Source organism: Myotis daubentonii, chromosome 12, assembly GCF_963259705.1.
Source record: "Myotis daubentonii chromosome 12, mMyoDau2.1, whole genome shotgun sequence".
Lineage (NCBI taxonomy): Eukaryota > Metazoa > Chordata > Mammalia > Chiroptera > Vespertilionidae > Myotis > Myotis daubentonii.
Window position 1 is genome coordinate 49,707,499 of NC_081851.1, and position 23,584 is coordinate 49,731,082.

The 23,584-nt window shown below is 39.2% G+C and overlaps 1 protein-coding gene across 1 annotated transcript in view; it reads right to left on the reverse strand.

The window, feature by feature from the left end:
• The window catches only part of EML6 (EMAP like 6), a 199,034-nt gene that overhangs the window by 74,660 nt on the left and 100,790 nt on the right, over nt 1-23,584 (reverse strand). Inside the window, exons 12-17 of the mRNA XM_059659822.1 lie at nt 20,005-20,172; nt 19,009-19,115; nt 14,875-14,993; nt 12,510-12,696; nt 10,424-10,529; nt 1,943-2,036 (exon numbers count right to left, since the gene is read on the reverse strand). Coding sequence (XP_059515805.1) covers nt 1,943-2,036; nt 10,424-10,529; nt 12,510-12,696; nt 14,875-14,993; nt 19,009-19,115; nt 20,005-20,172 — 781 coding nt within the window. The remainder of the gene's footprint in view (nt 1-1,942; nt 2,037-10,423; nt 10,530-12,509; nt 12,697-14,874; nt 14,994-19,008; nt 19,116-20,004; nt 20,173-23,584) is intronic.

The following is a 23,584-nucleotide window of genomic DNA, read 5'->3' on the forward strand; positions in this document are numbered from 1 at the left end:
CTAATTAGACTGGACGTCCTTCCAGACGACCTTCCGGACAAAGCCAGGGCTGCGAGGGAAGCCTATATCCCGGGTGCCTGCTGGCGGCTGGAGGGAAGCTCAGGTCCCAGGTGCCTGCTGGTGGCCGGAGGGAAGCCTGGGTCCCGGGTGCCAGAGTGAAGCCAGTGCTGGCAGCCAGGGGAAGGAAGGCCTACTCTTGCATGAATTTCGTGCATCGGGCCTCTAGTATAGAATAATATAGAGCAGCGGTTCTCAACCTGTGGGTCGCGACCCCTTTGGGGGGTCGAACGACCCTTTCACAGGGGTCGCCTAAGACCATCAGAAAACACATATATTAATTACATATTGTTTTTGTGATTAATCACTATGCTTTAATTATGTTCAATTTGTAACAATGAAAATACATCCTGCATATCAGGTATTTACATTACGATTCATAACAGTAGCAAAATTACAGTTATGAAGTAGCAACAAAAATAATGTTATGGTTGGGGGTCACCACAACATGAGGAACTGTATTAAAGGGTCGTGGCATTAGGAAGGTTGAGAACCAGGTAACATAAATTAGAAGAGTAAGCCAGGTAACATAAATTAGAAGACAGTGAGATGATATTTTAGTGAGTTTTAAAAAATGCCAGTTACAGAGCAGTATGCATTCTTTCCCATATATGAATAAAAATGAACAGAAATACTAGAATATATACTAAAGAATATGTGATAAAATATTAGCTATACTTATGTCTGGGTAGTGGAATTACAGATAATTTTCATTTTCTTCTGGGTGCTTTTTCATGCTAATTTTTCTATAATGATCATGTATTATTTTGAAAACAGAGAAAAGATTAATAAGTGTTATTTTTAAAAGAGATACACATTTAAAAAGTGAGAAGAAAAGGGGCGGGACGAGAGACCAAGGGAAAGCCATGTGGGCGGTGAATTTATGAGCTGCCATTAGTTGCCAATAACACCATCTATTCAATAGCTGCCATCAGAAAAGCTTCTCCTTTTCTCCCAAGATGGTCAGCTGGAGTCCTCAAGGCTCCATCGACTCCTCCTCTGAGTCTCCAGCAATTTACAAATCTTCATTCATTAAATCAAATTGCCAAAATACTTTCCCCCCCACTTAATATTGTGGAGGGAAATATATATATCAATGTAAAAAGGAAGTACTGGGCTCAAAGCTATTCATTCAAAAATGATTTCATATTGCAAAATAAGAAGTTGGGGAATGCAGGGAAGAACTAGGAGAGAGGCAAATGGATAACACGCCTTGCGCAACAAATTGTCTTGCTGGGCCTTGGCTGCCAGCTATTTTGACTTCTGGCCACGTTTGGCCAAGAGCTACGCCCCGTGTGAAGTGGAAAGCAATGCTCAGACATCGGGCTGACTCAGCAGGGAGGGAGGCTGGGGTGAGGGAGGACAGGTGGTCTATAAACAGCAGTCCGTCTTGAAAAGTCTATTTATAAGATGGGAGATTAGGGGAACAATTTGCCTGCTTTGAAAGCGAGTGGCAGACGCACAGGTTGGGGCCTCCTTCCCAGCACGCCACGGCCTCATGACTAATGGGACCTCTGACTCCAGTGACATTGACAATCCTCCACCAGATGCTAAGACAGCAGAAAAACAAGGGGCAAGGCACAAGCCTGAGAAAAGCCGCTTTCCTACTACTCGTCAAAAGCTTGGTTAGAGATACACATGTGTTACTAAAAGCAAAGTGATGAGTGACTCTCCGGAAAGGATTTCGGAATTTTCCGATTCCCCAAAAACAAGCATTAACTGCTCTCGGTCAGGCGTGGCACCGTGAAATATAGCAACGTGTTTTCTATTGGGTGTTAAGCCTTCTATGCGAACTTCATCTGAGCGTGAAGATGAAATCTTACCAGAAAGTGAAAACTACTGACCGATACCGAAGCGTGATGATCGGCCGGATGCTGCTTCTTACCTTGTTGTGGCTATCTTTTCTCCCTTTTTCCAGTCCCAAAACACGATACTGTGAAAATCGTCTAAACCAACCGACACCAGACATTTTCCATCGGCTGTATGAAAACAACACAAACGTCAAATAACCCATTTCTTCAATGAAAAACCGAAACATTTTATATGCTATAAAGACGAATGAGAAATTGACCTTAAGATCATTATTAGGCTCAAGTACATTAGAAGTATCTTATACTAAAGGGGCCTCACTAAAGGAAATGCACAACTACTTAATGCATAAAAACCAGCTGCATAGTTAACTGGCTGCTGAATATAATCCCTGATCCAACATGCCAGTCTTAGACACAAGGCTGGGGAGCCACTCAGGTAAGTCAGGACAACCCTGTCTATTTTGTGACAGTCAAATCTCATGACATTTACTGGAAGAGCCATTTGGCTTTGTGACTCAGTCCACTTTCAGCTCCAAAAAACTGGGTTCTGTTAACCCTCTGAGATAAGAGCACTTAGAAACTAAATTTTAACTTCAAAATTTCTTTTAAAAGATAATTTTATCATTTAAAAAATCCTAATTTCTTCGTTTCCCTATTTCAAATGCAGTATGCTTGTTACGGGACATTTAGGAAATACAGATAGAGGGCATTTGACAATCATCCCAATTTCTAGGCATACATTTGATGTATATCCTGTCACTTTTTTTCTGCTACATAAATGTGCTTAACACTAGATTGCCCAAGGAAGTCATTTTGACTTCTTTTTAATTTCAATTAGAAAAACAATTATGTATATAAGGACACAATGTCTTAGAATTTTGTGACTTTTTGTACAACATATAAATGCGTTTATTAATAATTGTAGTTACCTCCCCCTCCTTCATTTCCGGTATATATATATGTGTTATACCTATATTGCCCAAAAGCAGTCATTTTGACTGCTTGGGAAATTTTAAATAATCAAATGACTCTTATTATTGAATTGAGTAAATTTCTTATATGACCAGTTCGGCTCTGTATTGAAATAACAGTTTTCATTTTTTTCAATTACCGTCACATGATAACATACAAGTACATGATAAATTGTCGATACTTGATAAGTTGCAGTTGCTCAATAAGCTAAACTAGTACTTCTTATTCAAATCTTTATGCAGTGATACTTGTTCTAATAAGTTGTTTATTTTATTTCTTTTGTGCCCTAAATTCATGAAAGAAATGTCGAATAGAAGTGAGTTATTGGAAAAGCTAAGGAACATAAGTGAAGAGTGCTCCGATATTATTCTTTCACAATGCAGTCATTTTGACTGCTTTTGGGCAATATAGGTATATACTAAATTTCAGTCTTTCTAGTGTTAAAAAAACAAAACAAAGCCAGAATCACATGGAACATACTGTTGTCCAATTTTTTTCATTTGTTATAAACATTTTTCCTTTAGTATTAAATATTATTTATAATATCAATGGCTACTGTAATCTAGTTGTTGAGGTTGTTTTCTAAAACATTTAAAAGATTTATGTAAAATTAAATTTGAAATCAGAATAGCTCATTTGCTTTTTCCCTTCAAAGCAGAGGAAAAGGACAGTCGGTAAGTCTTTCCTTTGCTGCCTCCTCACAAAGCTAGGCTCACAGGACAAGCGCTCTGGTCAGCTGTGCGGGGGTGGGAGACAGGTGACCACGCTCACTGTGCATCGCTCAGCAGGTGTCTTCTCTGACCACAGAGGACCCACAACATTAGGGCAAAGAAACACAAGAAAGTGGTAAACTGCTTCTCCCCGGTCCCTTCAGGGTCTCAACTGGCACGATTTCAAAGGCAGGCCTGGGGTAGATACAAAATCTGAGTTTCCAGGAAAAATGAGGGAAGTCCAGTTAAACTGGAATTTCACATAAACAAGGAATAATTTCTTAGTGTATGTCCTGTATAATATTTATTTTTACACTGCATATTTATACTGCCTGGGACATACTTGCACTAAACAAAGTATTTGTTTATGTGAAATTCAAATTTAATTGGACCTCCTGTTTTTTATTAGCTAAATCTGGCAACCCTCCCCCAAAAGCTGACCAGTGCCCAACCTGTGGGTGCCCTCGCCTGTGCCAGAGACCCACCCCGCAACCACCTGGGAACAGTGGTCTGCTGCTTTTCTGGAGGAAGGAGAGTAAGAGCCTGGTTTAACAAGCTGAATCCTCCCCAATCCTTGATGACCACTACGTATCAGGCAAGGATTTGAAAGTTACATGAATCCTTTCAAGCTTCTAGACTATCGTAGTATTACATGAAGACATTAACACTTTCCTAAAGAGCTAAATCACCACACATTATAAGCAAATGTGTCTTCTCAATCACAACTAAATGATAAATCTTTATGCTTAAATGTTACTAGGCTTTAAATTGGGCAAGGTCTCTTTTTATGAATTTGGGAGAAGGGACTGGTAGGGACTTCCTAGTCATTACCAACAACATTGCTTTTCCACATGTCTTGGCAGGGGCTGGTTATGTTTCTATAATTGCATGCCTTTTTATTTGGTGATTTTATTTGAATTGGAGTCTTCTGTCTCCCTGTTTAGATGATAAGCTCTTTTAAGGCTTATAGTAATCATACCACGTTTCCTTTATGATCTGCACTCTGAGTTGGTTTTCAAAGAATGCTAATGATACTTGGTGACCTTGAGGAGGGAGAAGATACAGAAAAGTCCATGTGGACGGAAGGGAAAGGGAATGTACTAGCTTACATAGCTACACATCTTTGTTTTAACTACAATTACTTTCAAAAACATTGCACAAACACTCAAGGTCTCTTTTTTTCCTTCATTAATTCTATATTTGGTATTATTTTTAAACCTGCATAGCTATTTTAATGTATTCTTCTTAGACTACAAGCATCCACACACTTAAGAAGATAGTTTTTAAAGTTTTACCTCTTTTGAAAAAGGCCTTAGGGTAAATTGATTGTCATGGCTTTTTAAAATTAAAATTTCTGCAAGTCCCCATCAGCTTGTCCTCATAGTTATGCCACTTTATACCCCTAGAAGGATATCGTGACTATGAGTAGCAATGAAGAAACAGTTCAAAAGTGGAGGTGCCTCAACACTATACCTCTTCTTTTAGGATAGTGACTTTTCCTTTTTTTAAAAAAAAATTTTTTTCAATTAAAATTTACGTTCCATATTATTTTGTATTAGTTTTAGATGTACGGCATAATGGTTAGACATCATATACTTTACAAAGTGTCCCCCTGAATTTCCAGTACCCACCTGGCCCCATACATAGTTATTAAAATACTATCCTATATAATAAAAGGATAATATGCAAATTGACTGAATGGTGGAATGAACTGTCCCTATGAAGCTGGGCTCACGGCTGGTGAGCGCAGTGGCAGTGGTGGGAACCTCTCTCGCCTCTGCGGCAGTGCTAAGGACCCCTCAGGGGGATGTCCGACTGCCGGCTTAGGCCTGCTCCCCACAGTTGGACATGCTCCTGAAGGGTCCCAGACTGCAAGAGGGCACAGGCCAGGCTGAGGGATACTCCCCACCCCAGTGCATGATGTCGTGCACTGGGCCTCTAGTTAGCTATATTCCCTATGTTGTACTTTACATCCCATGAAGAGTGACTTTTCTTGAGTTGTGAAGGTTTAGGCTATTTCAGCATACTACATACTTTGGAACTATAAATTTGGCTACCTTTCAGTTTCTTCCCAATTTTCATTCTCCCCCACAGAGCTTGACCTTAGCTTTGAAAATCCATTGTTCCTTGACTAGTTTTGGGTTTCTTTATTTTCAGTCGTATTTTTAGAGTCTAGATAATGCTCTTTCAAATCTTTCCAGTCACAGTATGTATTAATTATGGATATTTTGTGACAGTGTCCAGAAATAATTCTAAGGCACTTAATGTCAACAGTAAAGGGCAAATTGGAAAGAGAAAATTTTTATTCAGACAATTACAAGTTGGTCCCTGCATTTGAAGCTCATAAAAAATGCATGGTGTTTTTCTTTTTCAGAATTCAACACAATGAAATCAAATTAGTCTTAGAGGTGCCCTTGTGGAACACAAGTATTATTCAATGAAGGTTTTAAAAATATGAGGATGATATTTAGGTTAGAAAATATTTATGGGGCTGAAAGTTTCTCTTTCTAAGCTGGTTTTCTATTCACGTGGAAGCACAGAAACAAAGATGGCTGTTTTCCCTCATCAGTGATGATAAACTCACAAAGACAAAGAGTTGCTCAATTAAGTGAAGCAGTCCTTCTTGTTTACATAATTTAGAGTTATGGATTATGTTGTAAGAAATGCTTTTGATTAAAAATGTCTTACTTTTATTTGCTTTGGAACAGTGGCAAGAATAGATGAATCTAAACCCTTATGTGCATTTTTTGTTTAGTTCTCACATCATTTGCCTATTTTGTACTTCCGTGACAATTTTTTCCTCTAATAAGAGACAAATGTGCTATCAGTATGTTTCCACATCACCTCCCAAAATGAGCTGATTTGTAAAAGATAGGTGGGTGTGAGGTATTAGGACACACAGATGGGGCCACCAACTAGTTAATAATGTGGGTGCCCTGTCTACATGGTTAAGCAGGGAATCTAATCTCCTCTCTTGGGATACTGACTTTTCTATCAGTTTTCAAAAGGAAGGTATAGTTGCCCCTTTAGAGATAACTGTGTGATTCAGGGCTATTCTAGGCGAGCTCCAAGCATGATGCTCAGGCCAAAAGTTTACACCCGCCTTGGTGGAGGGCAGGGGCAGGAGAAGGCAAGAGGACTGAGGAGGGAGCACTCCCCATCCAGCTGAGCCACCAGCCAGGAAACGTGGGTTCTAGCGCTGGATCTGCCACTGTTTGACTTTTCTCTGGGCCTCCATTCTTGGCCTGCAAAGTGGTGCAGGAGTCTGTTGAAGCCTAAAGTATTGTTACCCAAAATACCAGCAAAAAAATTAAACCAAAGAGTCCTCGGCTCACACCTTCAGGAGGTGCCGCCATGGGGGTTGACCACAAAGGTCAATCAACCCCCACAATTCATCTTCATGTAACTACTCAAGGTGACAGATCAAGCATAAGAGACACTAGTGAACGTTCTTCCTGATTAGTCCTTCATATCAGTGCATTCTAAAACTATCAACTGGTTTCCTTAAACTCCAAGACAAAAAACTCATTTTCCACAATCAAAAATAACACCATTGCTGAATAAATGGGCTCTTTCCCAGTGACTGTTACCTGGGAAATAGAGACTGTACTGTTAACACTAAAATTATACTTTTAATGCAGGATATATTTCATATCTAGGGATTTCTTTATTTGCCCAAGATGAGAATTGGAAGCAGTGAGAGAATCAGCTTCTCAACCTCTCCCTAGTATCTGGTTTCTCTCCCTCGCCACTCCCCCCTCACTCCCCCAAAAATCTGCAGGATTGCCTCATGAGGGAAAGATTTCCAAGATCGTTGCTTTTTTTTTTTATTATTATTATTGACTTCATAGAGGAAGGGAGAGGGAGAGAGAGTAAGAAACATCAATAAGAGAGAATCATTGATCAGCTGCCTACCACACGCCCCCCACTGGGGACTGAGCTCACAACCCAGGCATGTGCCCTTCACTGGAATGGAAGCCAGGACCCTTTAGTCTGCAGGCCAACACTCTATCCACTGGGCCAAACTAGCTATGGCTCGAAGATCATTTCTTGATCCTTCTTCTATAAAACTACTAAGCCCAGTAGAGATGTGAGCTCTTAGAAATTCAGAGACCAAGTTACTGGATAGCAGCTTACTCACTCATCTCATAATTAATTAATGTCTTTGATCAACATTCCTCTAATTCCTTTCTCTAATGGTATTTAAGGAACATGAGTTAGTTCTTTTGATTCTTCTAAATTAAAAAGAATCAATCAATTCTATGGGAAAAAAATCTAAGGATTGTTAAATTCTATTTATATTATTCTAAATTTCTTGCTACTCTGTTTATATGCTAATAAACACACATACATTTTCAGATGAAATCAGTGAATAGGTGCTATTTTGAGTCCTATTTTTCTGCTACTTAACCTGGTACATAGAAATATGTATGAAATACACATAGTCTACATACTTGTCATTTTGAATTATAGCTTTTATTTTATGGTGCCAAATTGTTTGCTAGAATTATTCAGTTAATTTTCAATGCTGCCAAAATATGAATATATTAGATTCTTTATAAACTAGTACACATTTAGGTTTTATTATTTTTATTTATTTTTGCTACTTTAATGGGTATCTTACCACTCTTTTAGAGCATACTTAATATTATTTTTATATTAAGTATACACATATATACCTGCTAGCAAACTTAATTTTAGGAAAAGGGAAATTTGGCCATTGAGAAGTGGAACTATGAAAAATACAGAAGAAAGTCATTCACATATTTGTAGTAGAACTATATTTGAACTCAAATTAGGGATTCCTTTAGCTTTTACTGCTTTGTCAAGGACAGGTGGCACACCTGCCATAAAACTGCATGTCCATCAAACCTGTGGAAGTCTAGGACTTTGCATTCTGTTTATTGGGCGTGTTATCTGGACTTTCAACCGGCAGGTGTTATGCCGAGTAGTTCTCTTTCCCTTGATACTCACGCCTTCTCTACCTCAGACACCCACTAGTGTAGAGTGCAAACTGCTTAGCTTTGATTTTTACTACTCCAATAACCACAGAAAGTATAATTGTAATATCGATTTCCTCAGATTTGTAGTTTATAGTTTGTGAGAATGTGCATTTCATTAAAAAAAAATCCCAAATTGCACCATGTTATTGGTTAGAGAATAAAGATAACTTTCACCTCAACATGGTGAAAATATGAAGTTCCAAAAGTAATAGTGAAAGTTGAAAAAAAGTATATTAAACAAAACCTTATTTGTTCACGCATTCATTTATTCTCACATTTTAAAAAAATATACATTTGTTGATTTTAGAGAGGAAGGGAGAGGGAGAGATAGACACATCAACGATGAGAGAGAATTATTGATATGGCTGCCTCCTGCGCACCCCCAACTGGGGATCGAACTCACAACTTGGGCATGTGCCCTTGACCGGAATTGAACCTGGGACCCTTCAGTCTGCAGGCCAATGCTCTATCTACTAAGGCAATTCTCACACTTTTTGAGTAGCTTTTGTGTCCATAACACTACATGTGCAGTGGCAAACAGAGATGAGCTGTGCTGCCCAAGTAGCTTACAATATGTGAAGGGCATAGGAGATGTCAACACTAATAACTACTGTACCACATGGACTCTAAGAGCAATGGCAAAATGGGTGAAGGGATGCAGAAGAAGAGGCACATTATTTCTCCCGGGAAGAATGGCGGAGAAAACTTTCCGCTTGGTCTTAAAGGATGGTAGGACTTGAACGGACACTTGACAACAGCGTGAGCAAAGGAACCCAGGCAAAAGGGACAAGGGTGCAGTCAGTGTTGCAGTGAGGTGGCTGTAAAGGAGCATGAATGGGTTCGCGGGTGAAAACACTGCAGAGGAAGGCGGACCAGTCTTGGAAGGCCATGACTGTCCCGCCAAGTGCTCAGCTCTGAGTCAGACCGTCCAGGGGAGCCCACGTGGTGGCGATACACCTGTGCTTCCAGAAGACTCCAGAAGTGTGCAGGGTGGCCTAGGGGAAGTGCCGATGGGAATCAGAGACCAGCAGGACTACCATGGCACAGATGAGAAAGAGGGTTTGAACAAGGAGAGCAGAGAGTAAGGGACACAAGAGAGAAATGGGTTGTGCAGTCATGGGACTTAATGACCAATAGCATACATGTTGCAGATAGTAAACATTTAATGGGAGAAGTAAATTATAGAATGCATTTTCTGTAGAAAAATTAAGAATTTTTTCTACTGATCTAATTTCTACCATTGGGATTATTCAAATTTTCTGGGTAAAAACACCTTTTGCAATAGGTCCTCAGTCTCCAATTCTAGTTTAAGGAAACGGCCTCACTCTAAAGAAAATTATAGCCACCAGTTGGTATTTTTATAGTACTGTGTTCAAACTTTAAATTAAAAAGATGGAACCTTCAGTTCGATTTTTCAATGTGAAATTTATTTCCAAAACCCCAGTGTTGTGAAGTGGCCCTTTGCAGAGAACTCAAAGCCCTTACGCTAGTTCTTTTTAGTTTAAATCGCTAGTGCTGGGCTCCCCCTTATTTGGAGAGTTAAAATTGATGGTCTGAGTCACTGCCAGACATTTGCAACTAAGTCTTTCAACAGCAACAGCTGCTCTGGATTTCAAATCGCTCAAGTAAATGCAGAACACAGTGCGAGCTTGGGGTAACGACTTGGGAGAGAGGAAATGAGGCAGACAAGGAAAGGGCGTGTTATCTAAAAGCCACGTTTCTTTATGAGGTATTAATATATCTGATTTCCAGCCTAAGACTGGGGAGCTGACATACCAACAGAACTCAACTAAATAAGGGGTTGTTAGAAAAAATATCCTCAAAATAAATGTAGAACCGTTTGTCAATGACCAGTGGAAAACGGACTTACCTGAAAAATCGAGTGCACACACTCCTCTCTGATGCTGTCCTTTCAATAGTGACAAACACTTCAGAGTCTGCGTGTCCCACACATGAATGGCAGCATCTCTTCCAACCTTAAATAGCAGGATGAGTGTGTTACTTATCCTATATAATAAAACCCTAATATGCAAATCAACTTAATGGAGGAACAACTGGTCACTATGATGTGCACTGACCACCAGGGGGCAGACGCTCAATGCAGGAGTTGCCCCCTGGTGGTCAGTGTGCTCCCACAAGGGAGCCTGGCTGGCAAGCGCAGCAGCAGTGGTGGGAGCCTCTGCCACCTTCGAGGCAGTGCTAAGGACCCCTCAGGGGATGTCCGATTGCCGGCTTAGGCCAACTCCCCACCAGCAGTTGGACATCCCCCAAGGGGTCCTGGACTGCAAGAGGACGCAGGCCGGGCTGAGGGACACCCCCCACCACCACCACCTCCCCAGTGCACAAATGCCGTGCATCGGACCTCTAGTAAATTATAATAAGAATGATTCTCTTCTGTAGTCAAGTGCTGCAGAAATAGTTGCATGTCAAGTCTCAGAATAGTTGTCTCCTCTTAACCTTTGACCTTCATGCAAAAGTTTTTCTTGGATTCTGCTTAGAAACTACTAAGAATCAGTTAAACTTAAGTTAAAAGCCCATGAGAAAACTGAATAAAAATGTCTGTACATTGGAAGAAAAGAATACAAAACTGAAAATACTGTTGACAGTATTACTACTTTACCAGCAAGGTAATAAATATGAGTTTAACAGATGCTTTGTTTACTAAGCAGCTCAATCCCTTTCCTTTCCCCATACAAAATGACTGAACACAGGGCTCTGTTTTTTTAATAGCTTTTCAATTATAGACTCAATCCAAAGTTTAGGCATTCCAAATGGTTCAAATAAAATTCAAAAAACTTTTGCATGAAGGTCAAAGGTTAACAGAGACAACTATTCTGAGACTTGACATGCAACTATTTTCATTGAAATGCAAAAATATAAAATAAGCCAAAATTCATATGACTAAGTTTTTAAAAAATCACTCGATATTATAGTAGTATGAAAAGATGGTTCAGTCTATAAACATTCACTGAGTATTGAGCGCCTAGGACAGGGGTGGGCAACCTTTTTGTGAGTGCATGCCAAAACCAGCAAAATCTCTGACTCAAAATTCTTCTGCGTGCCAACCCTAATTTTTTGAGAACATGTTACGCCTACTTGATATCTCTTAAGGTGTACGTATGTGAAGAACCTTGAAGAAATAATAAAATCCATTCGAGCGACAAAAACACAGTATATGGCCAAAACCGGTTTGGCTCAGTGGATAGAGCGTCGGCCTGCGGACTGAAGGGTCCCAGGTTCGATTCCGGTCAAGGACATGTACCTTGGTTGCGGGCACATCCCCAGTAGGAGGTGTGCAGGAGGCAGCTGGTCGATGTTTCTCTCTCATCGATGTTTCTAAGCTCTCTATCACTCTCCCTTCCTCTCTCTAAAAAAATCAATAAAATATATTTTTAAAAAAACACAGTATATGATGATGAAAAATACATTTATTTTTTAATGTATACATGTTATGTAAAATTATTTATTTATCTAAGATGCACCTACACTGAATTTATCTGAAAAATAAAATAGTCGATATTAAGAAAAAATTGTAAATGGAAGATTATAAGAGAGGGTTTTGCGTGCCAGCAAAAGTTACTGGTGTGCCATGTTTGGCACGTGTGCCAGGGGTTGCCCACCGCTGACCTAGGATATATTAGGTACCAAGTACACAGTGATGAGGAAAGTATATTAAGACTGCACATTCATGAAACTGACATTATTTGTTTCAGCTAATTCTATTCACAGATGATTCATGTTAAGGTGATAATCTCTTGGAGGCTTCCCAATAGTGTTAGAAGGTATTGGCTGACTTTCCCACCATCATGAACTAATCCAGCATTTACTACATCTTCAGCTTCCTGCCTCAGGTTTATTTCTACCAAGTGTTCCTTGAATTTCTAATATATAAAGTGGATTCAAAATTAAATCCTCCCTCTCTTTGGCTAGACCCGTCTCAGAGCAGAGGTATATACCTGCCCAGTGGCCACATAGTCCTTCACGGGATGGATGGTCAGGCTGAGAATGTCATCATCATGCCCCAGGTACAGCCTCTGGGAGTGCTGCTGCCTGTTGTACACGACAGCAACTGCAGCGATGTGGTAGACCACTTCTCCAGCTTGCGTGTAGAACAGGTTGTTCCTACAGTCGTAGCCTCTGTATCTGAAGCACAGGTCCAGAGCATTTGAATAAGCAGTGAATGAACAGAGCAGTTGTCAGAAGGTAAAGCTGGCGTAGGGACATGCACAAGTAGAAACCTAGGTGAATGCATAGTTGCTTAACTACGATATTTAGGGAATGAGGACTTCTGAGGGCATGGGATGGCTTTCTGAGGGGAAAACGGGCAGGGGTCATCTTAACAGGATCGGTTTCCAGATCCTCAGCTACTGCATATGCCCTTTCTTAAAACTGACCAGTCGGACAACACACCTGTGGGGAGATGCAGGCTTTCCTTTACCACCTCCCCTTTCACAGTTGCCTTCCTCCCACTTTAGGAAGTCATTCCTCTGGTCCATCTGGACTCTTACTACGGTGTATTACCCTGGAGTGACAAACCTGCCAGGGACACCAACACAAAGGGACAATGTACAAGTGTGGATGCTGAAAGTGAACAACTCCAAGGACGAGTAAGAAGTCCTTTTGCAAGTCAAGTGATTTCCAATTTATTTGCTATTAATAAATTAAAGTGAGATTTAATCAGATCATTAGATGACATTTTATGTGATATATCAAAATCACAATATACATTTTTGGCCTCTAAATCAAGAGGAGTTTCACGAATTGAGTAATATAGCTATGATAAAACTGCTCCCATTCTCACTGACTTATTTATGTGAATAAGTTTTCTCAAGGCTCACATATATTAAAAAATGAAAAACTGGAATAGACTTAATGCTACTCTCTGTCATACTTTAGTAGTAAGTATGCATATATGACTACATACCTGAACTCATTGAAAAATTCTATCTATTAAAATCATTTTTTATAATATTTTCATAAGCTGTGTACTACTAATAGTTGTGATAATTCAAACTGGAAAAAATTATTAACATTTAGGGAGGCATTGTGCAATATAAATGTTATGTGAGTCACACAGGTCACTTAAAATTTTCTAATTATGTTAAAAAAATTAAAATAGATGAAATTGGTTTTGAGAACATTTAACCAAATATGTCTAAAATATTAGCATGTCTACATTAATCAATATAAAACATTTTAACGAGGTATATTACTTTTTCATGTTAAATCTTTGAAATCTGGCGTGCATTTTACACATACAGCACATCTCAACTGAGACGAGCCACATTTCAAGTGCTCAGGGTAAATGAACGTCCCCTCTCCATTTCCACACTTCTATTAGATCACCGACCTTTGAGTTTTAAATCTTACCATTCTCAAGAGTCTAATGGTTTCTGGGAATTAAATTTAAATCGAACTGCCCAGGCCTGTGTGGCTCAGTTGGTTGGGCATTGTCCCATACACCAAAAGGTTGCCAGCTCAGTTCCTGGTCAGGGCACATGCCTGGGTTGTGGGCTCGATTCCTCACATGTAGGAAGTAGACAATCCATGCTTAACTCTCTCACCCTCTCCCTTTCTCTCCCTAAAAATCAATAAAAAATTGAACCTGTAGATATTTTTGAACCTACAGCAGAAGGTATGATAGGATACAATAAAAGATTTACAAGCATGAAACATATTATGATAGGGTAAAATTCTGTGGGATAAGTAGAATGAAAATCTGAGTTCAAGAAGAAATATGAGTGATATAATACACTCGTTCACATATTTTTTAAATTGATGATGGTGGGAATCAAATTCTATCTTATTAAAATCATTTTTTACAATATTTTCATAAGCTCCATTGGTTCCACTTAAATGAGGGATGCATTTATAAAACACTAGATATTATATTCCTCACAACCATTGACACTTTGCTGAAAATTTTTAATTTCAACTTAAAGTTTGGAAGGTTATATATAATTCTCAAACTTGAAAATGATTTGGCCATATGTTTTTTGAAGAAAACATTGTCCTAGTTGGAGCCAAGCAAAACAGAGCAGGAGTTATGGGAACAAAGGAACCAGAGATGGTGGAGAGAATAAAGTGAAATAACAATGAGTTGCAGTAATATATGCATCATGGAAGTACATAAAGTATAAAAAATAGACACACACATTGTGATGGCCACAGAACACCAACTGAGAAAGCTGGACGCAGACTAATGGTTAAAATATTAATCACAGGTAAGTGCACGCTGGAGAGAAGAGCCCGCCTGAGGTGGGAAAGCACAGAGAAGGGGACACCCTTAGCCTGAGGCTAAGGCTGGTGACAGGCACCCACCCGTGTATGAACTGGAGTTTTAGGCTGTCCTCAGGAGCCTTTTCTCGTTTGAGGAAGGGCACTGCATGGTTTTTCTCTTTACTTTGTTGCTTTAACTGAGGTAGATCTTCTTTGTAAACCTTAAAGCATAACAAATACATTTAATTGAGGCTCCTTTCTTCAGGTTTCAAAAACAGTATCGTGACATTCTCAGGAAATCTTTAATTGTAGGAATCATATTTTTGAGACCATGAGGCTAAAAATGGTCACAAGAGACAAAGAAGCTCATTATATAATGATAAAGGGGTTAATTCTACAAGATATAACACTTATATTTACGCACCTAAACAAGTAAAATACATTCTAAGAGAACTGAAAGAAGAAATAAACATAATACGGTAATAGTTAGGGCTGTAATACTCCACTCTCAACAATGGGTAGATCAGCCTGACAAAGAATCAGTAATGGAACAGGAGACGTGAACACCAGAAATCAAACAATCCAACAGATATATAGAGAACATTCCATCCAACAGTAGCAGACTACACATTCTTCTCAAGTGCACATGAAACATTTTCCAGGACAGATCATATGTTAGGGAACAAAAGCAATCTCAACAAATTCAAGTAGAAATTATATCAAGTATCTTTTCTAACACAATGGTATGAAACTACAAATCAATAACAGAAGGATAGCTGGAAAGTGCACAAATATGTGGAAATTAAACAACACATTTGAACAACCAATGAATCAGGGAAGAAATCAAAAGGGAGATCAAAAAACATCTTGAAACAAATAAAAATTGAAACAACATTCCAAAACTTTTGGGGTGTTGTAAAATCAACCCTACAAAGAAAGTTTGCAGATATAAATGCAAACATTTAAAACAAAGAAAAGATCTCAAACAACTTAGCATCATACCTTAAGAAGCTAGAAAAAAGAACCAACTAAGCCCCAAGTTGAAAAGGGAAGGAAATAATAAAGATTAGAGCAGAAATAAATGAAATAGAGACTAGGAAACCAATAGAAAAGGTTAACAAAACTAAAAGTTGGTTTTTTGAAAAGATAAACAAAATTGAGAACTTAAGACCTCTCTTCTAATGAGCAAAACTAACCTATCTTTTAAATTATTGGTGGTTAAAAAACTTTTTATGCTATTATGTTTCTTAAGTAATTTATATCCAGAAAATATGGTATTAATTATAAATAATAAAAAACTATCATAGATATAAATAAAATATAAATAAAATAATAATTTCTTTTAAAGTAAAAAATCTTGAGGATTCTGACATCTGCAAAATGTGGACCTTGAGAGTCATGGTGATCACTCTTTGGAATTATTTGTCTTTTCATGGCCTCATGCATCTTGACAGATCATACTCCAAACTATACAGCAAAGCTCTTGGTCTAACTTAGGACCTAGAACATGCTGTTGACTGAGAGGACATTTCCTACAATTTAATTGAAAGGTACATAATAATCAGTCCTGGTTGGTGTGTTCAGTGGTTAGAGCAGCGGTTCTCAACCTATGGGTCGCGACCCCTTTGGGGGTCGAACGACCCTTTCACAGGGGTCACCTATGAACATCGGAAAACACATATATAATTACAGATTGTTTTTGCGATTAATCACTATGCTTTTAATTATGTTCAATTTATAACAATGAAAATACATCCTGCATATCAGATATTTACATTACAATTCATAACAGTAGCAAAATTACAGTTATAAAATAGCAACGAAAATAATTTTATGGTTGGGGTCACCACAACATGAGGAACTGTATTAAAGGGTCGCAGCATTAGGAAGGTTGAGAACCACTGGGTTAGAGTGTTGGCCTGCACACCAAAGGATCTGAGTTTTGATTCCCAGTTGAGGGCATGCATAGGAGGCAACCAATTGATGTCTCTCTCCCCCTCCTTCTCTCCCTCCATCCCTCCCTTCCACTCTAAGAATCAATGGGGGGAAAAAGATCCTCTGATTAACATGATCCTAGTGAGGATTAACAAAATAAAAAAAATTAAATAAAGGTACATAAAAATCATTCTCTGTCTACCATGTATTTAAGCCCTACTACCAAGAGATATCCATTTAACACACTGAAAATTAAATATAATCTATTAATAATTTCTCATCTTTTTAAAGGAAAGTTTTCATTTGAAGAAGCTACATTGCTAAAAATAAAATCTATGAAATATTATAATAAAGCCCCTGTTTAGGATTTGACCAAAACCCTTTTTTAAAAAGGAGGTCACAAGATATCTCATTACTGTTATATTACAGGTGCAATGGACTAAGCTTTTAAAATCTAAAGATAACTATTCATCTGAACGCATAATACTTCCATCAGCACACCAACTACTTTAGAGCACTGAATTCTAGTCTCAGAATTTCTACTGCTTATTTGAACATCTCACAACCTCTGTGGGCCTCAAATTCCCACCTGCTGGACAGAAATAATAATCCCTGCTAAGGAATAACTCGGGAATATTGTGAACATAAATCAAATAACACAGTGAAAGCTTTGGAAAGGAAGATGTCAGAGAGAATATATAAATCCTAGGCACAGATTTCAATACAATTAAGACTTTTCATTCTTTTACTAGCATCCTTTTATTAAATAAAAACTTCCCTACTAAGGAAATTTGTTTTTTCCTCCTCCTAGATTTAATGTCCATTTTGCTTAAATTTCATTTTCGCCTTGATATCAGGGCATAATGTCATTTAGTGTTTGTGTGGTATTTGCACATTAATAATTTCCTTTTAAAGCTTCATCTTTAGTAGCTTTATTGCGTAATGCATTGTACCAATATACAAACTGATGTAGTCATGAACTTGAAACAAGCCATCAGTTGAATGGCATTTTTACTGAAAAAAAAAAAATTCAAATACTAAATCAATGAGTGATGATTATGAACTAAAAAAAAAAAAAATCATCTGAAAATCAGTACACTCAGTGCCTATATGGAGGCAAAGCCAAGTAGTACATAGAATGTGCACTTTGGAGAGAAGCCCAGATCTGCATTCTTACCCTGATAATACAGGCGATGTGGATGTGGGCAAATTACTGAACCTCTCAGGGTTATCATGGAGTTGAACTTGGTGCATGTGAAGCACAGGATGTGGCCCCACAGAGACACCCAATACGTGGCAGCTGTCTGACAGTTGCTGGGTCTGAAACCTGAAATCTTATTCACTCAGTGTTCATGTAAAGAATCTGCTTCACATACCTCTGTTAAATGAGAAGGAAGAGAATAGAACCCCTAGTTATTTCCATAACAAGGTAATGTGTGTCCAGATACCCTGGAAGGACTGCTCTGTATAATACTATGGTTTCATGCTAAAATAAAATGCCTACTTAAAAAAAAAAAAAAAAGGACCCAATTTGGATGTAATTGTCCAGCTTTTATACTAGAGGTTATTTCTGACTGGAGCGATAGTGTGCATCGTATTTGGGCTTTTACTTTACTTAGATGGATAATGGTCTCCATAAACTAAGAAAGAAACCAGGTAACAGCTCACTTGCAAACTATCGTGGCTCCAAGACTACATATTCTGTAAAGAATATACATGCTTTAATGATCTGCTAAGGGAATACAAAATCTGGCAGCTTACTTGCTCATTGTTTTTCTCCAAATATTTTAAAGTTTTAGGTGTGAGGGAGGTAGAAAACCCCAAATGTCATTCAGTCTTGAAACTTGGCTACTCACTTCCACCTAAAAATACTTTTTATGATTAGGTAAATGTCTTATTTTTAACCTGTATTTAAAGATAAGAAGTGTTCAACACCTGCCTGTGTTTCCCAGTGGTTAGAGCATTGGGCTGTACATTGAAGGGTCATGGGTTCGATTCACCGTCAAGGGCACCTGGGTTGCAAGTTCAATCCCTGGCCCCCATTTAGGGGCTCATGTGAAAGGCAACCAATTGATGTGTGTCTCTCTCACCTCTCTCTCTCTCTCTCCACCCCCCCCCCTTCTGCTCTAAGATCAATGGAAAAATATTTTCTGGTGAGGATTAACAATAAATAAATAAATGAAATTTTCCTTCTTGTCTTGATTCTCTTCTGCTTAAGTACCAACCATTTTTAGTCAGTGTCCAAATACAATGAGATTCTGGGTTATGAGACATTTGTTAGGAGGCTGCTTGCTTACTGACCTGGCGATCATAATTGATTTGAGTTTCTTGCTCAATATCAGAGTCCAGCTCTGGCACATCAGATAAATCTGAATCAGACTCTTCACTGTAGGAATCAGTGCCGCCTTCTGTGGAAACACAACCCATGAAACAGAGGAAAAATTCTGCACCTCTATAAAGAGCTAAAAATATTATTTAAAAATATTTTCTTTCTTCTATCCTATTAAAGTAAACAATAATAGCTACATCAGCTTTCATTTAGGGTAAATCAACGCCCCTTCTCCATTTCCACACTTCTATTAGATCACCGACCTTTGAGTTTTAAATCTTACCTGGAAAGGGGCAAACAAAAAGGGGGGCAGGTTTTACCAAGGAGAGGGCTAGTTCAAAAGGAAATTCAGCCACTTATTTCAGGAAAGATCCTCATTAGCCTGTTAACATGCCCACCAACTGTCAGTAATTGCTATGGTCAAGGACGCTGCAGAATCCCTCCCAATAAAAATCTTTCCCCACACAGCTTTTCATTTTATTACCTGATCATTCCTCCTGACATCACAATAAATAAATAAAAAGACTACACATCCTTTGAGCTGGAAAACACTGGCCCGGATTGTGGACCATTCATTGAAACCCATTCTGGAGGCAGCTTATCTATTCCAAAGGTTACCCTGTCGCCCTGCAGCCTGACCGAGCAGACCCGTCGCCCATTATAACCATCCTGAGGAGGCGGAAACATACACATTCACGTTATCTTCAGTGGTTAATTCTTCATGTAAACCTTAGACCTTCAACTTGCATTTGGTATAAGCAAAATCCTTTGAAGGAGATTAACCAAATGACCCATAGTTGTCTCTAAAGTTTTTTCTGTTCTTTTTTTTTTTTTTACTTTAAAATTTATTATAGGAATGCATTTTTTGAAATTGCTGTAACTCTTTACCTCCAGAAGAGATGTTACAACATTCTTTGAAACTTTTATTGAAAAATAAACAGATGTTGAAAAATTATTACTGGCTTTACCCTGGGGTGCGGTTTCCAGCAGGCCGTTGCTGACACCTTCTGGAATAAATCTCCACTGGAAAACCGAGTGGTCAGCCCCTCCTGTGCTTAACACCCACTGAAAGTCGTGAGACCAGCGGACGTTGGTGACATGTGCAGAATGGCCCACATACTTTCTAAATTTGGCTCCTGAAGATATTTTTAAGAAGATTAGTCATGCAAAAATATATATGTAATTTATTGGTTATAAAATTGCATTCTATCCAGGAATGTATTACAAAATAATTTTCAGTATTACATATAACATATAAGCAAATGCTCCAAAAGATATCTCAATTATCCCAGTATGGATTAAGCTAAAAATGGATCTGAAGCTGTCCCTCCCTCCCACCCAAACCTGTTCCAAATAATGCCTACTGCTTCACTGATTCTGAAAATAAATGCCAAAGAATGAATAGCTCACACATCCCTCTTTGAATACTAGATAAAATGGGCAGTCCTTGCAACTAGGAAACAGAAAATTATTCTGTGGGAAAAGTCAAATTACTGTTTGGGGTCATGTAGATGCACATTTGGGAGAACGAAATTTTTTTCTCTTAAATTGATTGCTTTATTCAGGAAACATCATCGTCAGGTAGTGAATTCAATAGAAAAACTATTTGAACTCATACCTATGGTTGAACTACTGTGGTAGAAGTCTCTAGGGTATTTATTGTTGGTGCACAGCAGCATAATGATACGCATGGAAACAAGCCCAGCCCACCTTGTCACGTGGAGATCCAGTACTCCAAAGACTATGGAAGATTTAAGGGGGGCACAAGCACCCCATCTCTCCTTCAGAAATACTTCTACCCTTTACAGGTCCTCCCAATGAAATCTCTTTGAGGGAAAAGGCCATCTGTTCAACTATCACGTGTAAATATTGAATACCCACTGGAGAGGCAATGATTTAGATTTATATGGAGGTGAAAACGACTGCTACCTGTCCCTTTCCTGAGAGCACGTTCTAACCAGGTGAGGTCCTATTATATTAGGGCCTCCAAAGTCTAGGGGCGTGCTGCCATAGAGGGGAAAGGGAGGCCTTGGGTCTCAAAAGCAACCTTGCCTATTTCAAAGAGTTGCCTAAATCAGTTTTGGTGATTTAATAACATCAAAGAGATTCCAACTAAGTCAGGTGGAAATGCTGTCTGATGATAATTCAATAGTTAGGAAGCAAAGTATATTCTTTCCTTATCTCCATAGATCTTGTTGGGTTTTCCTTTACTGCCCTCACCTTTACAGCCTCATCAGAAATCATTTAACCTATCTCTTTGCACTGGTATGAAAACATGCCCACAAATTAAAAAGTTAAACTCATAGAAACAGACAGTAGGTTTCTGGTTACTAGGGGTTTGGGGTGGGAGAAATGGGGAGACGTTGGTCAAAGGGTCCGCTTTCAGTTATAAAATGAATAAATCTGGGGAATCTAATGTACAGCATGGTGGCTATAGTTACAATACTGTATTGTAGACCTGAAAGTTTCTGAGAGAATAGATCTTAAACCTTCTTGCCATACACACAAAGAAAAGGTAATTAAGTAAGGTGATAGATGGGTTATCTAACTGTATAGTAGTAATCATTTCACAATATATTTATATATGAAATCATTGTTCACCTTAAACTTACACAGTGTTTTCAATTATATCTCAAAAAATCTAGAAAAAAGAAAAAATATGTCCATAAACTGTTTAATGCAAATCAAAATGAACAGAACACGGCAAAGGTGAAGACGTGTGGCAACCAAGAGGAGGTTACAAAAGGCACTGCAGATTCCTCCTTGCTCTCTTTCTTGGCTCTCTAGATACCAGGTGGTAAGGACATTCAAGCACCACACAGAGAGGCTCACAGGGCCAGGAACCGCGGCCTCCGGCCAACAGCCACGTGAGTGAGCCATCACGGCCTCACTGGCCTCCAAGTGCCCGCAACTACCCGAGAGGCCTTGAGCTAGAATGTTCCAGCCAAGCTGTTCCTGAATCCCTGACCCCCAGAAACTGTGTGAATAATATTTGTTGATTTAAGCTGCTAAATTTGTTGGGGAGAGGGATTTGTGATGCAGCAACAGAGAACTAATCACATTTGGTAGATTGGAACTAACACCTGCAAAGGCATTTGTGTCAATATTTAGGCCTCTTTCTAATCGTTTTTCCTATTTTCTCTTCTTCCTTCCTTCCTTCCTTCCTTCCTTCCTTCCTTCCTTCCTTCCTTCCTTCCTTCCTCCCTTCCTCCCTCCCTCCCTCCTTCCCTCCTTCCCTTCCCCTTCCTTTCTTTCTCTGTCTCTCTCTTTCCCTTTATCCCCTCTCTAGGCACACTGGCCTCTTTGCCATTCCTTAGGCATGCCAGGCACTCTTCTGCCTCTAAGCCTTTGCACTTGCTGTTCCCTGTCTGAGATGCTCTTTCCCTAAATACCTGAATGGCTGGTTCCCTCACCTCCTTCAGGTTTCTAGTCAGATGAAACCATATCAGTGACCCTTGTCTCACTACCTTATTTAAAGTAGCAACACTACTCGGCCCGACCTGAAAACTCTGTTCCCACTGCTTGCTTTCTTTTTCTTCATAGCTCTTCTCACATGTTCATACTTTATTTATTAACTATATCCCCTCAGAACAAAAGCTCCACAAGGGCATGGATTTGTGCTGGTTTTATTCACTGATGTATCTCCAGCCTCTAAGATAGCACTTAAATACTTATTTACCAAATAAAGGCCACATCATCTCTTCCAAGGCTTTTCTTGGGACACTGAATTTTCCAGGCCTCTCTTTTTCCTCTGAACCACACCAGGAAGATTCAGGCCTCAGCCCTTAACTCCTCTCTTACTAATCTTTCTCCTCTGGTTTTAAATACTGTAGATATGCTCACATCTGTCAAATGTCCATCTCCAGCCCTGAACTCCCCTGGAGTGCTGAGAGTCAATGGGCCATATCTCCCTGGGTGTCTAATACTGCTTCAAACTTACCATGGACAGAACAACTGATGAGTTGCCCTTCCCCTTCCTCGCCTACTCTTATACGCCCATAAGACATACACAGAGACTCAACCTTTCCCTTTCTCATTTCCCGTCTCTAGAAATGGAGCCACCATGCACCCTATTGCTCAAGCCCAAAACTTGGGAGTCATGCTTGATTTCTCTTTCCCTCTATCCCCACGTCCAATCCATCAGCAAAACCTTCAGCTCTACCTGCTTCCTAATCTCTACCACCTCTCTTTGCATCTGTTCCTAAGAACTTGTCCAAGCTACATCATCTCTCACCTCGACTCTTGCAATAATCTCTCAACTTGAAGCCTCCCCTATCCTAATCCATCCTACACAATATCAAAGTGGCCTTTTAAAAACTTAAATTTGTCATGTCATGCCTCCATTTTAAATCCTCACTAGATTTCCACTGCACTTAGACTAAAACCCACATTTCTACCAGAGGCTAAAGGCCCTTCATGACATGGTCCCCTCCACCTTCTCCAGCCTCACAATACACAACTCTCCCTCACTCATCATGCTCTAGTCACACTGACCTGCCTGGCCCTGCCCTGCCCTGCACTGCACTACACAACAGAAAACGGTCCTGT